Source organism: Falco rusticolus, chromosome 13 (assembly GCF_015220075.1).
Source record: "Falco rusticolus isolate bFalRus1 chromosome 13, bFalRus1.pri, whole genome shotgun sequence".
Classification (NCBI taxonomy): domain Eukaryota; kingdom Metazoa; phylum Chordata; class Aves; order Falconiformes; family Falconidae; genus Falco; species Falco rusticolus.
This window is the reverse complement of record NC_051199.1, coordinates 3,968,625-3,986,141: the sequence shown is the minus strand read 5'-3', so window position 1 is coordinate 3,986,141 and position 17,517 is coordinate 3,968,625. Positions and strand designations below refer to the sequence as shown.

The following is a 17,517-nucleotide window of genomic DNA, read 5'->3' as shown; positions in this document are numbered from 1 at the left end:
GTTTTCAAGGCTGATGAAACACTGGGCACTGCAGCAAAGGACCACATATCCCTGAAGCCCAGCAGCACTTACCATCTCATCTGTACCAAGAGACTACACGGCACATTTTCAATACCATAACCCTAAACTCGTATTATTCCTCTCGGAGAGTATCTTGACAATCACCAGAAGTCAACATCTCCTTTAACTGTAAAAGGTTTGTAGTTTACTCTCTGAAGGACTGCATTATGCATCAGCAAAAAAAAAAAAATGTCCAAAGGTATTTTAACACCAAGGTTCAGTATTTTTGCGTGCCACTGTATGTCTGAGTATTTCCTGGGCTTGCTGCCTGAATCCTTCCTGCTCCCGCTGGAGAATGGCAACTGGGATAAGATTTCCCTTAAAAGCACCTTCTCAACCTCAGCTGCCTGTTAAGACTATGACATGAAGTACCTACAGTGTGTTCAACTGAACTTAATAAGACTGCTGATTAAAAACTAAACTATGAGCATCTGATGTAAAAGGATAGTATCCTAAAAAGACACAAGAAATACGAATCTACTCTGAAAACAAAGGAATTCCAGAAGAGGTGAAGAGGATACACCAGAATACCCAGGCACTTAAAGATGGCGAAAAACTCCGGAATACAATAGCATGGGACAAAGGAAGAAGGATGTTCTGAAACTTAAGAAACTATTACTAATGTTCCCACCCCTGCAAAAATCAAATGACACTCAAGTCTGTAAAAACACACTCCTTTCTCTTAGAAAAGAAACAAACAAAAAGTCAAACCACATATTCTTATGGTAAAAAAGTGCTAAAAAATATGGCAAATCAGACAGCAACTGCAAAATCAGAAGTTCTGACAGCCATAAGACAAAGAGGGAATCAACTCGGAGTCAAAAGTCAGAGGCATTTATCCAGAGTGGGCCAGACAGTTTCCTCTGCTAGGAATCAAATTTAAAGCAACAGCTTTCAAACTAGTCGGATCAATCACCCTTGAAATGGAATCTTTGTGGACTACCTGTTCTCACTCTTATCTTGTTCACAAATTAATTATACACCTGTAGAAACCAAACAAGGAAATTATCAAGCAACTGCTTACATACTAAGTTGTTAAGAGTACTTCAACTTCCTAAAAAATGTTAAGTCAAAAAACTTCAGTTTTGTGGCCTTTGGAGAAGGGCTGAAGTTACAGAACTTACACACTTCTGTTATAAGAAAGTGGTCCAAAAACTGATCTGAAAATGCTGTGTACTTAAGTAGGTAATAATTCCCAGAAGGTGACTGTCTGCCATCAACAGAACATCATATGAAAAGTATCTGTTGAAATTTAAGATACTAATTGAACATGAATGGAATTCAAATTTTACACTAAGGCAGTATGCTTTCGTAACTTCTTTCCCTGAAGTCTACTCATCTCAAATGTTATGCTTTTTAATGGAGGCATACTCTTTATTCTACCTTTCTACTAATGACAATCTAAAGATATTAAAAAAAAAAAGATACAAACCTGTTCTTCTTCTGTAAAAGGTACAAGTGCCAGTGGTGGCAGGGGCTCCTCTTGTAAAATAGGCAGAAATTCCTTATCCAGAAGGTCTGAAGGTATCTGTATGAAAGGAAAAAAGCATACAAATATACCCAAGTATTTCCATTTCAGGCATGATGCCACAATTTGATTTACAAAAAAATGCCTACTCTGTCTCCATCTACCCAGTACACCACTACGTCCAGTAACATTTACTGGGGGTGGGTGTAACTCCACTGCAAATTTATGACCCCCCCTCCCAATAAAAAACATATAGAGAAAACACAGAAAGCATTCACCACCCGCAACTGTAACATGTAAAGTATCCAGATCACACACATCAGAATTAAAACTTCCACATCACTGCAGCACAAATCTGAAGCAAGTGAAATTTCATCTGGTAAATTTAAAAAGTACTACTTTAACTTCAATGCATTTTTATAACCAGACTTTTATTTATATATTAACAAAATAATCATATGTAGCACCAGAGTTGTATTTGATTTAAAGTCAGCATTTCCAATTTATAACCAACAGGGGCAGTAAACAAAAGAATCAAAAAAAGTATAAACTATAGGTATGGATTTATTCAGCAGAGAACATTGATGATTTAAATCAAGAGAAACTTTAACACTAAGTTTTAATCAGTCCATCATCAGATGAAAGGCTCCATCAGCAGATGTGACCTTGAGCATGTGGACAAGAAACTGCAATTACAGCCAAGTGAGCTCCAACTATGCCAACAGAGAACAGTTTCAAAAATATCTAGTTTGCAATTCTAGAGATAGACTTCTCCAAATTTTAATTGAAGCAAAGCAACACAGGGTTTTATTTTTTCATTTGGGTACATGCTAGCGGAACTCTTCCTGCTTTCAATCAGAGTATCTTTTAATCAGAGATGCAACTCTGCCTAATCTTCATCCAGCAAAGATTAAGATGACACAGTAAAAAAGGATCTTAAAAACACATCTAGTAGTTGACTAGAAAGTGTCAAGAGTCCTCTCAGTCTCAATAACTAGAATTACTCAGCACCATGGAAACATGGGTATATCAAAAGCAAGATATACTCTAATAATAATGCCCTTCTGGCAAACTCACAGGGAGAGATATTTTTTTGGAGCATTCATAACTATCAGAGAGCTTCCTGTAACACAGGGTATTAATAGGTTGTTCTGAATCCATTGCAACTGAAAAGGTCTTAGCATCATCTGATATAACATACACAACTGAAAAAAACAATGACCTCTGACAGGCTGACTTATTCAAGCATAACATCAAGGTTTAAACTGCAGCTTCTCCAAGTAAAGCAGGATAATTCTGCACGTTAAAGCATGGCTTTAAGCTGTAACACACTTAGCTTTAGAAAAATATTTGACATTCAACACCCTTGAATCTGTACGTAAGCAATGCAGGTGTCCCAGCACTGTACGAGATGTCAGCCCAGTTGTGGCAGGGTTAAGAACACAGAGGTATGTGTGCACATCTATATGCAAAGCTAGAGGCACAACCTGACAATTTCTTGCAGTCCCTCCCTGACTGGAGGGTAAGGCTCTGGAAGGGATTCAGGATTCCAAATCACTATGTGCCTGCTGCAACAATAAACCAACCTCTGTCACCATCTAAAGAAAAACCTAGTGTTTACAAATGCAGAATGTACAAATCATTTGCCTGAAACTCTCTGAAACGTGACTTTTGTACCAAGAACCTCTGTTTGAAATGAAAACAGAGGGAAGTTCTTGACTTTCTATGCTGCTCTCTTTGTATTGCATGTGCTAGTAGATTGTGCCCCGAGTCCCAGAGAAACGAACAACTTGAGGACTGCTCTCATCGGGCTGGTTACCTGCTAAAGTGAACTGCCCTATGTCAGGATAAATGGGGAGTTCTTGCCTTTGTTAGATGATACACTAATATGATTTACTGCCCAACTTTCAAGCTGAACCAAGTAACTGTTTTACACTGTATTAAATAAAATCCTACTGAGGCAAGCAAATCCACACAGCTACAAGGAGATTTTAACCCTCAGTCAACTGTGGCAGTGGGCCTGAATATGGCAATCAGGTTTTGTTCTTGGGGGTGCATGAAGTTACCCATAGTGACAAAAAGATTCAAAACTACTGAACAAAGTTAAGAGCGGGATCAAATAAGCACACATACAAAAAACCCCGTAATCAGACCTCTTCAGTTCTTTGCCAAGGGATACACAATTTCTTTGCCCATAATCACAATACACAAATAACTATTCCTAATTACAAGACTGTCATTAGGAATACACACACCAGGCTTTCTCCCTCTTCCTGCTCACCTTATTATCCTTTAGAAAAAGTGCCAACATTTCTTCTCTCCCATAGCGATAGTCTGCTAGTTTGTACTTTGGCAAAGCCGGAGACAAAGGAGGGGATGTCACGCTCCCGCCACTAGACAAAGCTCGCAGCCTAAAATGAAGCAAAAAAAAAAAAAACCAATGAAAAGTTGAGGAGAATGTGTCTTCACCTATGCTATCATCCCTCTGCATGTTTACAGACTTGACACAAAAGAAATAAACCCCATCCTGAAAGTAAAGATATTGACATCCTTAACCTGAAAACTCTAAAATTCATGTTTCAACAAGAAGGGTGAAAGAGCTTTCCTCATTTTTCCCATAGCCAAGGCAGAAAAAGAAAAAAAAAATATCCCATGAGCACATCAGGGAATTCAACTCATCCCCTGGAGAACTCTCATGCTGACTATACTGCAAGTTAAAGCCTTGACTAAGCTATTTACACTGGCTGCACGAAATTCTGTTGGAACACCTTCCATAGAAATTAATGACAACAGCTTTTTGGTAAGAAAAATTCTTACCACACTGTGGACAGCATGGCAAACATTAACCTAAGGAAGAAGTTTATTCAGGTGTTTTACAGAATTTAACAAGTAGTATAGGACAGTAAAATTTGCAATGAGGTTTCTTCTTGTTACTCTACTCCAAATTCCTTTTCCAGAACTTAAAATTAATGGTATTTTTCAGAGAACATATACATCATTTAGATTATCATCTCAATTTTAAAAAAATAAATAAATTGTAAAGTGTGGCTATATTTTGTACTTTAGAGACATTTCAAGCAGTAATCTAACTTGCACTAACAGATACATATGCTATTAAGTTTGGTTGCATCCCACACAGGTAAGCTACTCAACTTATTACAGATAACATCTTATAGTTGTATGATACCATTCCCACTCCACAGGTGGATTAGTCTTATTCTATACTATCATTTCCTCAGCTACCCAAATTCCTCAAACTTAACAATACAGGGTATGTTTTACAAATGGATGTGTCAAGAAATAAAACCCACACCACATTTTCCACATTCTCCTTGATGTGCATCTTAGACAAGTAAAACAATAAAAACTTCTCAGTAATCACAAAATCCTTAGAAAGAAGGGTGCTCAGAAAAAAAATATTCAGAGGCTACCTTTCACCTAATTATTGAATTGCTTTGATTTGTTTTATTGTTCTCTAAACAGAAAGCAAAAAGTAATTTGCAAGTCAAATAGTTATCTTAATTTTTTTAGTTTGGTGCCCCCCAGTGGCAATTTCTTTACTTAGCACTTCCAACCAAACCGCCTGGGGAGGCATTACTCAAAGGACTGGATGGCTGGCTCAGTGCAATGCTCAACTCCAAATCAAACGTCACCAAGAGTTTGACTATTAAGTGATACAACAACATACACGACAGACATGACTATACTGCAACCCAAAAGAATAATTATAAATCTTAGAATTTTGTTAATGTAAAAATCCAGTAATTCACCAAAGTAAAATATATACTGTTGCACACTACCTAATTTGGTTTTTAAACTAAACGGGAGACTGAAGTCCCCTCCCTATGACACAGCAATCAAGTTACTGTTAAAATATGTGCTTTTTTTAGAGTTGCCTTCCCCCTTCTCTTTAATATAACTTTGGCTTCCATCCATCAATGAATCTAATCATGTCTGTCTTACGCTGAAGAGCACTCCAGCACAAAATATCTGCTGGTGGGTGTATTTATAGATAGTGATAAAATCATTCTTTAAGCTTCCTTCAAACTAACAAAATAGACTGACATCTCTCATTATTTTCCAGGCCACAAATCACGTCTGTCTTCTTTGTTTAACACTCTCCAATTTTTGTACATTGTGTATAAAAATGTGTCAGCAGGAATATGTTATTCCAATAATAGTCTTACCACATGCTATGCAGCAATTGTATTTCCTATAACCACTCCACTCCCATTTACACACTTAAGGACCACATCACTCTTCAGAAACCACACCATCCAAAGTTCTTGTTTGTAACTGCAGTCACCAACACTTTAACAAGAAATTGGAACAAATACTGAACCATTATTACACCTCTGCAACTACTCTTTAGCAAAAGCCAGGACAATACGTGTCAGACAAGCTGGAAAACTAACAGCTGACATGAGATTATGCAATACCAAGGATTCCCTTCAACACAATAGCGCATTTTTCCTGACACTTTCCAGTGTACACATAAAGGAGACTATGACATGAAACACACACTTTTACCATGTTCCATATCTGGTTTTATTTTTTTTTAATACTGGGGAGGGGGAAGCTTGCTTAGCTACAGATTTAAATCCAGTAAAGAGAGTTTAACTTCCTTAATAATATGTATCACATGGAAAGACCAAACAAGTAAGTCTTTTTCACTTTGCCTTGACATTTATCTCCCAGATCATAAACATTATTTCTCCCTCAGATACTTGGTAGCAATGTGAATGTTATACATTACCGTAACATGAAAAGCCAACTCATTTCATACACAATGCCAATTTACAAAGTGAAGACTAATTTTATAATGCTGTTTTCCATCACAGGCCAGGGACTGAGGTGAAGCAGTATAGAACACCAAAAACATTCTATCCCATTCAGTCTTATAATCAATTTAGTACCAAAGGACAGAAATTCAGGGTTTTTTTAAATTTTAGACAAGGTTCCAAAGTCTCGCAAAACAGAAAAAACTCACCATTCAGGCCCAAAGTTAAGTGTCTGAGTTTCTGCTGCCATTTTTTCCTGTTCTATTCCTCTTCTGTAAAAAGCGTGAACCTGAAAAATTGAAGAAAAGTTTACTATGAAAATAACTGGATTAATACAGTCTTTCATAAACTTCTTCACAATACAAAACACACCTGTCATGCAAAGTGAAAAAACTGATTACATGGAATATTTTATTTTTTTTAAGGAATCCACGTCAGCTCTCCAACAGATTAATTTACTAATATAGGAGTAACTGCATGAAGATCTTTTCCCTAAATTTAACAGCTCAAAAAGGACACTCAATCAGGGTGTCTGAAGAAACAATTTGTAGTCCCTTTTCAAATCAGTGATTACCACAAGACAACCAAACACAGAGAATTTTATGCATAATCCTCTTCTGTAAGAACAGAACTGCAGCTTCCTGACAATTACAAGAGGATAAAACCCCACTAGAATTACAGCAAGATCTGCCAGTTGAGTGGCAGAGTATTCAAGAAATTTCCACTGTTCATTCTTGAAAAATAAGCCTTCTAAAGACTGAGTACATGCAGTGCTGTGACATCCTCCTAAATCTGCAGGCAGATGACAGTATTTCTCTCATGCTTGGTCTTATTAAGAAAAATAATGCACAACTTAAGACTTCAGTTACTTTCATTGTTATTAGCCAAGGTCCTACAGACACTAGTGAAGGTCTGGTCAAGTTCCTATGTATCAAGAGTGTATGGACAATGGCAGATGAAGCCATATTGGAGGGAAAGAGCAACACTAAGGGACAGCCATGAAGTTTTCTCCGTCAGAGTTAAGTCCAGCCCAGGCAGTTCTGGAGCAGTGTCTTTTGTAGTAAGAAAATACAGCTCCTCTTTCCTTTCAGCAATGGCAGTAACAAAATCTGCAGAAGAAGTTTTGTTTTAAAAAAAAAACAAAACAAACACACTGTAGCCAAAACCTAAAGAAAACACGATTTGAAGCATTACCTACAAAAATTGGTTGATTAGACTTCAAAAACTCATAAAGACAGATGGGAGGGAGGGAGCTTTGCCTCTCTTTTCCTTAACAGACCCAAGGACTAAATAAAGGAGCTTCATAAGTTTGTCTACACTTTGCATGAAAAGGTGACAGAAAAGAAAAAAAAAAAGGGGGGGGGGGGTGTTAGAAGCAGAAAGCGTATTAGTTACTGAAGAAAAGGACAAATCCAAACAAAGGAAACTTTTTTTTTTATGCTACAGAAGTAATGATACTAAGGTCAAAAAAAGAAAAGCCAAACAACACACCAAACAGCCTAAAAGCTAGAAAATGTAACAAAACAAAACGGCAAAACCTGCTTGAGTAGATTTTACTCAAATCTTTTGGGCATAAGAATACACATAGTCGTAAAACTCCCTGCAGCCTAAACTTACCAACCAACATTTGGCTATGAATTTTTACTACATGCCATATTAACCTTTTCCCATACACAATATAATTTATATAAAAACTGTAATATTTTTATTTTCACAATAACTCTACATAATGAAAAGGGATTATCCCCATTACTTGCAACGGAGGCTAATACAAAAATATCTAGCTATTCTCACAGGCCTAGTCTGAGATTATTTTGGTCTGATTTCGGCTGCCTTTTTGAAGCCCCAGACAGCTCATTAGAACACTCACAGTATATCCATTCATGATTCTGCAAATCAAAACACAAGGTTAGGTACCTAACAAAGACATACAGCAGCCACATGTGAAAATGTTGTGGGGCAATTCAAGCAAACCATCGTGCACACTTTGGCAGAGACAAAAGCCTCTAATGCAGTTCCTAATAGCCTTAATTGGATGCCTGTCCCTTTGCTTCCTGCGATGCCTGTAACCCTTCTGCTGGAGGGGTATGTGGGGGGAGAGCTTTCAAATCAACCCATGTGGATTACCAGGGAACCTGGGATCTTCAGCTCCTGAGATCAGTTAGCTTAATATCAGTAGTATGAAAAAGGCTGGCACAGAGTATGTTAAACTGCAACAAAAACACAGCTGAAAAGCATCAGATGCAAGGAGAAAGCACTAAAAACCAGTTAGGATTGAGTGGTTTACTAGTTTGGGACCCACTGGGCCCCACTCTCTTCAGCCTCTGGGTTTCCTTCCCCAAAAAGTCGAGGATAATGTGTCATCTTTCTCTATTAGACTCCTAAGCATTTTAGTGCCTGCAAGCATACTCAAAGCCTGCTAATCTCATCCCACTGAGCTGCAAAATGGCTTTCCTTGTCCCTCATTTTGGCCACCAAGCTTTGTTTTGGGAATTCTTTGCTGGCTTCCCCTTCTGTGTTGCATTCAGATAAGCTACTTCCTCCCTAGAAGTTATCTGTGCATGAATTTTTAATTGAAAGCAAGACATCTGTAAGTGGATGAAATTGTAGCTGAACAGGAGGAAAAAAAAAACAGAATAAAAAACAGATCTGTGAATTATTCACGTATGTGTAACAGGTGAATTTACTCCAATAGGCAGCATTACCAAGAAATAAATTACAGACAAAGCTGAAAGGAAACCCTCGGAAAGAAGGCACTCTGGAAACAGGTAATGATTTGGGAGGAGGGCAAACAGGAAAAAGGGACTCAAGAAAGCTAAGGCAGCAAGTGCGCAAGAGGAATACACTTGGCCAAGATAGGGAAAGCAAAAACTGTGCTGCTTCTGCTGGTTCACAAAGCAGTAGCCAAAAGGTGAGAGCACAGAAGCCAAACTGGAGAGGAACCTCTGACAGGGACTGCACAGCACACACAGCTGGTGTGCAAAGGAGAAGCTGTACTAACCAGAATGGCAAGTTGGGGTGGACTACGTGGCACTCACATCATGAGGAGAGAGTCAGGGTGAGGCAAGAAAAAGCGTGAGGAATTAAAAAAAGAAAATGAATTACCAAGTCATAAATTTAACTATTTTGGCCAAGGAACAGTCACAAATTTATCAGATCTTTATTATCTAGATAACTTTCTTAGGCTCTAAGCTTCAATATTAATTATTAAAATGTTAATTTTGGTCTTTTTTATCTATGCTGCCCCCTTATTAATCAAGGATGGTAAATCACAGAAATAATATATACCTAACACATTTCCTCCTCGATACAATTTGATGAGGGAAAAGACCCTTTCTGAATTGCTGGAGTTTTGTAAATCAAGATTTTCTACAAATTAATGGCTATTGATTGAAGAATCTGCACAGCCACAAATTTTATATGGGCAAGTGCACAAAGGGACAGCCTCAAGTTGAGGCCAGAAACTGAGGCTGTATTTTGATGATGTCCAGTTAGCACCACTGCCTGGGCAAGAATGCTACCTGAGAATTGCCCACCACTCCTTCAAAGGGGAACCTTTGCTCCAAGGTTTTCTTCAAATCAGGTCAATTATTCATCAAGGCACCAGTGCAACCCTACAGTTGCAGTTTTCCTGCATACTTGGGGAAAACTGGAATAGCTTCATAAATTGGAACTCCATTTTCCTGGGGTGGTACCACAGCCACCAACTCACTATCAGCATGCAGGACTGAAAAGAGAAGAAATCACATCAACCCCACTATCAAGCTGTGGACTGGCAAGGGAAAAAACTTCCTTTTCATTTTGTCAGCAGCTTAGTGCTTTGGAAGTCAGAAGTCCATCCTCTGAACAAATGCAAAATGTAATCCAATAACATTAAGCCTTTAAGCGGCTTTCATTCACAATTAACAGGTAATATTATAGGTACCAAAGTTGCTATCAGCAACACTCAACTCATTTCATTGGTTTGCTTTAGGTACAATGGTTGTTTTACCAAGTTGACATGTTTTTTTAATTATTTTTCAAGCTCACTATTTAGTACCCAGCTAGTCTATTAAAGCTCTCAGAAACATCTGCTTTTGACATGAGTCAGAACATGATTATACTGGGTAGATCTGTGTGTTAAAACACATAAGATGTTTCAGCTGTGAAAAAACCAAATAATCTAAGAAAGGTCTTAATTAGCATAGCACATTTTGGCCACAAGCTCTGGTCTTAGAACATATAGCTATCTAATAAATACCTAAAGCAAAAAGCTGTTTTTCAGAAACTTGGAAAGATCTAAACTGCCATGTTTTCCAGACTTTGCTCAACTTCAATATTTACACGAAATTGCCATTTTAAGGTTTGTCCCTTACGGGCACTTGGAGTTAAGATTTTCAAGCAATGTTAAATTCCGACATTTGCATTACAGAATTCTTTCAGCTTGTACCACATGGCAATCTGTCTCAACAAGATGTTCTGCTGTTTTGGACAGAGATAAACTGATTCTTAGCATCCCAAGCTGAGTCTAAGCCATGACTGCATTCATGTCTGCCCATCTAATCTTTCCTACAGACAAAAAAAATTAAGGATTTGGACTGTCACTGCAATTTATAGCTTTGGGGCTGCTGCTTGCTTAGATTTTTTATTAACTTTGGAAACCTAAACCTTGGAAAAAAGATATACCACTTCCTATACACAGCTATTTTATTTTTAAATAGTCTACTGTTTGATCAGAGATATTTAGGAAGAAAAGTATCCTTCCCTTTCTGTTGCTACTGTGGGTTTGAAACAACTTTTTTAACATAAAAATTGGCTGAAAATTTTGAGAACCAAAGAACACAACAGAAATATAATGTGAACAGGCTTAAGTGCAAGGAACTGGGTTCCCCTTAAATAAACTTGGAACAGGAATTTAACAGCAGTGTTCCACCACAGAACAGCAACATTACATCAAGACAATAAAACTTCACCTTCCAAAAGCAAGAAAACATTCCACAGGCAGCTACTAGAGCTAGCTAATTTCAGTGCCAGTAACTACATCTTAAGAAAAATTAACAGGTTGACTGAATAATTAATGCTGATTTTCTCTAATTCTTGCAATATTAAAGAAGATGCAGAACTGTATGCAAGCTACCTTTTAAGTACAGTGGTAAACAGGATGACTCAGGTGGCTACACTACCACTCTGTTTGATATTAATCATTGGCTAAAACAGACGGCACTGATTAAAGGACACTGACATAATTAAGGCCAGACAACATGGATTTATGAAGACAATCAAAATACACTTTTCTAAGAGTAGAAAATTCATTGCTCAAGCAAGCAGTGAATAAATTTTAACTTCTGCAGGACACTTCAATTAAATAGAATGCTAAAAAGAAAATCATTCAGAACCACAGGAAAAGCATCAAATCATCAAAACCTATTTTTTCTCTTAACCTTCTCTTCTACAGAATTGACAACAGACCATCGCAGAAGGCAAAATATCCTCAAAACAGCATAAAAGGTAAGAAGCTATCCTCTACTTCTATAGATTCTGTAACATTGGCCCTGGCCCACATAACTTCAGAAACCTGAGGATGACAAACATGGATATGGTAAATAATGGACATGACACATCACCAATAATACCCATTATGAATTATTCAATTACTTGGTCCAGTATAGCAGGTTGCATTTAATAAGGCCAAGCACACAATGAAAAGACTCATAAGCAAAAAACACAGGCAATATACAACAAATACAAAACTATTCTGGAAAAACACAGTCCTGAAACCAATCTGAGATTTATTACACTAATCAGCTGAAAAGGAACATACAATATTGACTAGAAGAGCTAACAGAAAACACTGAATAGAGAAATAAACAGAGTAAATATAGAGTGGATTTTATCACTGCAGGGAATCTGTGTCCTGTTCTGCTGTCCATAAGGCAAGAAAGCTGGTAAATCAGGTGTTCAAAAATTGATAGAACATGACAGATATGCCTTACAGTGGGGAAAAAAAAAAACCCAAACACACACACACCAAAGCTCTACTTATTGAGCTTTGAGAAAAATTTAAGTATCTTGCTTAGTCTGTAACTGAGCGTGAAGGTAAAAAATGCTGAAGACCTAAGTTTTTCAGTGAAGGGACTGAAGCAAGACATTCAGAGATAAACAACAGAGTAAGTTGTTTTCAGGTCAACAGTAAATTATTTTTTAAAGGTATGTTCTAGTTTAAACAGAAAATTAATCAGAAAAAAATTCCATTAGTCACATTACACAAGATGCCAGGCACTTGCAGAGTAGTCCCTTCTGGCTTACCAAGCCTTTATCCTGATAAAGGCAGTGAATTTTTCAAGGCCTATCTACCCAGATGCCAAGAGAAAGTTTTTGCTAAGGGAACAATGTCTACACCATCCACTTCTCCAGAATCTATGCTTTTGTTATTACAGTTACATTGTTAGATGTCCTAAAGTCTTACAACCTTCCTGTCTCAAACCATTGCAAAATGTTTCAAACTCTCAGCAGTTTCTGGTCAAAAACTGTCCACGACATTCTCAAATGGCAGGCCCAAACTGATCACCCTCTGCTCACTTTGCACAGAACCACCTAAAGCTTCTGAAGTGCTGCAGCTTGCCACACATTGCACACCCCAGTCAAAAATGACAAACACATGAAATAGGACCGAAGCTCTTCTGGGATAGGATGACAACAGAGTGTAGAGACACGTGCACACCTAACAAAACCCAAGAAAAATAAAGGAACATTAAATATCACAATTCCAGATATTCCTCCTTTTCCACCTATGATTATGAACTTGGTGGTTAGAGGTAGGTTAGAGAGGTATCCGCTTCCTGTCTCACCTGAACACGAAAAAACATGAAAGCTTTTCCCAGCTTCTCCACCAGAAAGCAGCGTGACCTCCACCTTTATTACAAGACTTCCAGCCAAAAGCAGACACCAGCAACTAAGCTCCAAGCAGAGTCAGGGGACCACACCCTTGGCCCTGCCACGGGCTGGAACGCAAACCACTTCTCTTTCCAAATCCTATCCCAAAACCCTGCCAGCACTCTTGTTTTCCAGCTGAAAATCACTTCCACATCTGTCTACCTTGTACACCAAAATTTTTCTGGTAGGTATGTAGTCAGTCTACGCTGTTCCACAACACGTTACAGATCAGGAGGCTGGGTCTGTCTACCTGCTCCTCACTGACTCGTAACACACATTATACAGCCCATACATACATTCAAAGTGGCAGAACAAAGCTTCAGACTACAAACACTGAAAACCCCCATTGTATTAACAGATCTGGGTTGTTTTGAGGTTTTTTGGTTCTGTTTTTTAAATGTTATTTACATAGGCAGCTTCTTTGGGCTTTGTAGAAATTCCTTCCCCCCACCCCTTCTTAAGGTTTCCTACTTATGAAGTTTGAAGACATACTATACTTCAGGAAACAAATATTCAACAGTGAGAAGGTGTCTAATAAAAAGTCCTAACAGAGAGAATTAGTATGTGTATCAGATTGCATATGTTCATCAACCAAGAAGTCAGACAATAACTTGCTACTGCATATGAATTACAACACTTTAATAGCTTATCACATCTCTTTATGTTAATATTGCTAAAGATACTCAATTGTTTTCGTCTAAGAACTGTAGCTGTGTAAACTGACTTGTGACAGTATTGTGATCCTGCCTTAGAACTCTTAAAGCCTAGCATAACATAGAGGAAAAATACGATGATCCAGCATTAACAAAGCCTAATGTAAGAGCTTCCATTGGTTTTAATGGTAGCTGCACTGGGTCTTCAATTTATTAAATCACATTATTAGATGCTTTTACTTAAAAACCTTGCCATATGCTACTTCCACGGTCAGCCTCACTCACTTTCTATCACATACATTATTCAGTCTAACACTGACAACAGCCCTGCTTTGAGCAGGAGGCTGGAGCAGACAACCACCAAAAGCTGGTCTCTTCTAACCTAAATCATCCTCAGATTCTACCATACGTGGCTCAAAAACAAAAAATTAAATCACTTTAATACATTCATTACTTGCCAGTCATACCAACTCCTTGCCACATGACATTCTGACTCTAAGTCTGAAGTTACATAAATTTACCTATCCATGCATCATCATAAAACTTCACCCAATGTCAACTTCATGGTATACAAAGTATATCTTTTCCTTCTGTTTCTTCCAATCCGAGATGACTGACTATCACACAGACCACAAATCTCCTTTTATCCAATCTGATCTACATATGGACACCTATAGCCTCTGAATCTCCCAGTCACACAAACCAGTACCTTAATATTAAGATACTATCAACAGAATGCAAAGTATTTCAATTTGTTGACAGTGACAAGAGGAAAAAAAGTCATAGCAACCACAACTTGAATCAAGCATTTCTCTATTAAAAGGGCAAAATATCCAGTAAAAAAACACTACCTTTTATTAAATACAATGTATTTAACAGCTATTTAACATACAAAAATACTTTTCTAATCAGTTTATTTTCCTAACATTATTGGTAAGCTCATTTGTCTGTTTATAATGACAAATTACATACACAAGAGCCACTGTTGAAGGCATCAAGTAATGATTCTTTATTTGCCTAGACTTTTTAAAATACATGACCAAAAAGACAGAAAATCATACAGCTTTAATAATTACCTGAAGGAATTAAAAAAAAAAGGATCCAAAAGGTATTGTCAACAAGGCATTATTTTAAGACAAATTTTCTAGATGTCCCATCAAAATTTCTCATTGACCTATAGACTCCATTACCTCTACAGAACTCCAAGTATCCCTTCTGCTTTTCTCCACAATCCTGAGGTCTAGATAATCAGCTTCTATATATTACAAGCTTTAAGGATTACAGGAGAGGCTCACTCCTGAAAACACACTTATTTTATGCTTGCCAAAAACCTCAAATGCATCAAAACAATTCCACGCATCCTTTCATTGCCAAAAAAAAAAAAGGCAAAGCAAGAGGGACATAAAAATTTCAATGGCAGCCTAGTTTCTGACACAGACATCAAGCTATTCTACAGTTTCTATATTCAAGGAATGTTTAACCACCTATAGAGACAACGGACTGGCAGACCTCCCTCTGCAAAAAGAGAAGTGGACACATTTTGTAATCAACATGCTGTGGCAATCTTAGCTACTAACAAAGTAATGCGAAGACCTCTGTCTGCTACAATCCCTCACTACCACGTGAGCAAAAGATGAAAAAATAATGGTATTAAACATCACTATGATGAACTACATGATTTTGTGTGTGTATATACACATACACACTACCACTAACCACAAGAGGGCCAATGTTGTATAGACCTTTTAATTTAAAGCACTTAATCCTTCCTAGTTCCATACATAACTTAGGTACACCTTGAACAAACTTGCCAAGTTCTCAGTTCTGACAATTTTCAAGCCAGTTCATTTGTGCAACCAAACAATGTTCAGGAGTTGACTGCAAGAGAGGCAAGGAGAAGCTAAGCTGGGCTGAGAACTGACTTTGTTCCCGTAAAAGCAAATACCATCCCCCCCTGCAGCTTTTCGTACACCTAGTTTTTCAAATGTCACTCAGTGAATTAAAATAAATTGATGAGAAAACCACACAAAGAAACAGAGTCCCTTTGAACACAAATGCTTCTTCAGATGCTTCTTCAGTAACAAAGAGATGTGTTCCTCCCTATCAAAGCATCCAATGGATCTCTAGCAAGCTATGCAGGAAGAAGGCAGATCAGGCCAGTGCTTTTACACTTGTGAGCAAAAATTTTATTGCTCTGCCCCTTAGCTCTGTCTATCTATAATCATGAATTAAATATAGCTTATCTCCACTCATCTTTGAGCAGAAGCACTGAGGGGAAAAAAAAACCCACCAAAACACACATACAGAAAAATGAGGGAAAAATGCCAATTTTTTTTTTTCTAAATCAAACTATGAGAAGATTTAACATCATACCTTATAAGCCCCTAAGAAGGAATTTTAAAGACCTCAATGAAAGAATAAGAAACATACATTTGACAGTTATTTGAACTTACAAGATCAGACAAAACTAGACAGAATCAAATTTCATATTCTTGGTATTTCAAACACCACCACACAAAAAAAAAAGCTAGAGGCCTGAACAGAGGGGAAGGAAAAGTCCATGGTCCAGGTGCCTAGCTCATCTTCATCCATTACTGTGAACCAATGTTCCCCTTCTATATTTGAATTGAAAGATCTTTCAGCAGAGACATGTAGTGGCAAACCACCTCTTCAGCCAGTTAGCTGCCCCAATGAGATGTTTCATATGACTGACATATAGGTGTTGGGTTTTTTTTTTAAATGAAGTATCTATAGATCTTAAAACAGCTGTCAACTTTTTTTTTTTTACATTCAGGTATAGGAAACTCCAGTTTATGACAGAACTCCTTTTAGACAATTGGCCTTAGGAGACAGCATAGTAGAAGAGATGCAACAGTGCTTAAATTCCATAAAAAAACCCAAAACCTTGTCTGCTCTCCCCTTTTACACACACAATCTCTTCCTCAATCAAGGAGTAAAACAGTTGGAAAAATTAAGTGGTAAAGCTCTCAACTCTCTATTTACAAGCAATTTTTTCATTTACATTAGCATAAAAATAGTATTTTTCATTTATTATATGTTTTTAAAAGGCAAAAACCCCACTAATACGAGTATCCGAGCATATTTTACAGTCCTCTTCAGATCAACATCTGTAATGAAAAAAGGATCTGCAGGAGTCCAAGTTTTTTACTGTGGTATCAAATCATTTTTGTAAGCACCCTGTGAAACAAATCATGGCTGCAACACAACTACTTTGCATTTTAGTTCTATGCTCTTGCTTTAAAAGACAGGGTTGAGAAACCATTCAGAAAAGGTCTTAAGAGAAATACAGTGACCATGTACCCACATGCATATTCATGCATCCAGGGACTGGGAAAGACTGAGCAGCTCTTAAAATAATTAAGAAATCCTAGTACTTATACTCAATACTGTCAGATGTTGAAAGGAGCCATCAAAGTCTCAACACAAGAAGCAGGACTCACCAGAAGTGACATTCAACTGCCATGGATAAACCTCTCCCTTCTTTTTCATATAGTTAACTACTAGACAGAATCTTCACTTTTCTTAACTCACATTAAACGAGAAATTAACACTGACACACACAACCACTGACATGACTTAACTTGTAGTATTATACGAGCCTGTGGAGTGAAGTGGGCGCAGA

At 37.6% G+C, this 17,517-nt stretch overlaps 1 protein-coding gene across 14 annotated transcripts in view; it reads right to left on the bottom strand.

Annotated features, from left to right (window-relative positions):
• The window catches only part of GIGYF2 (GRB10 interacting GYF protein 2), a 79,069-nt gene that overhangs the window by 59,988 nt on the left and 1,564 nt on the right, over nt 1–17,517 (bottom strand). For all 14 annotated transcript variants that reach the window (XM_037406441.1, XM_037406446.1, XM_037406454.1 and 11 more), the window contains 3 exons: nt 6,519–6,598; nt 3,810–3,939; nt 1,493–1,588 (listed from right to left, as the gene is read on the bottom strand). In XM_037406441.1, the coding sequence (XP_037262338.1) occupies nt 1,493–1,588; nt 3,810–3,939; nt 6,519–6,559 (267 nt within the window). In that variant the 5' untranslated portion in view covers nt 6,560–6,598. The remainder of the gene's footprint in view (nt 1–1,492; nt 1,589–3,809; nt 3,940–6,518; nt 6,599–17,517) is intronic.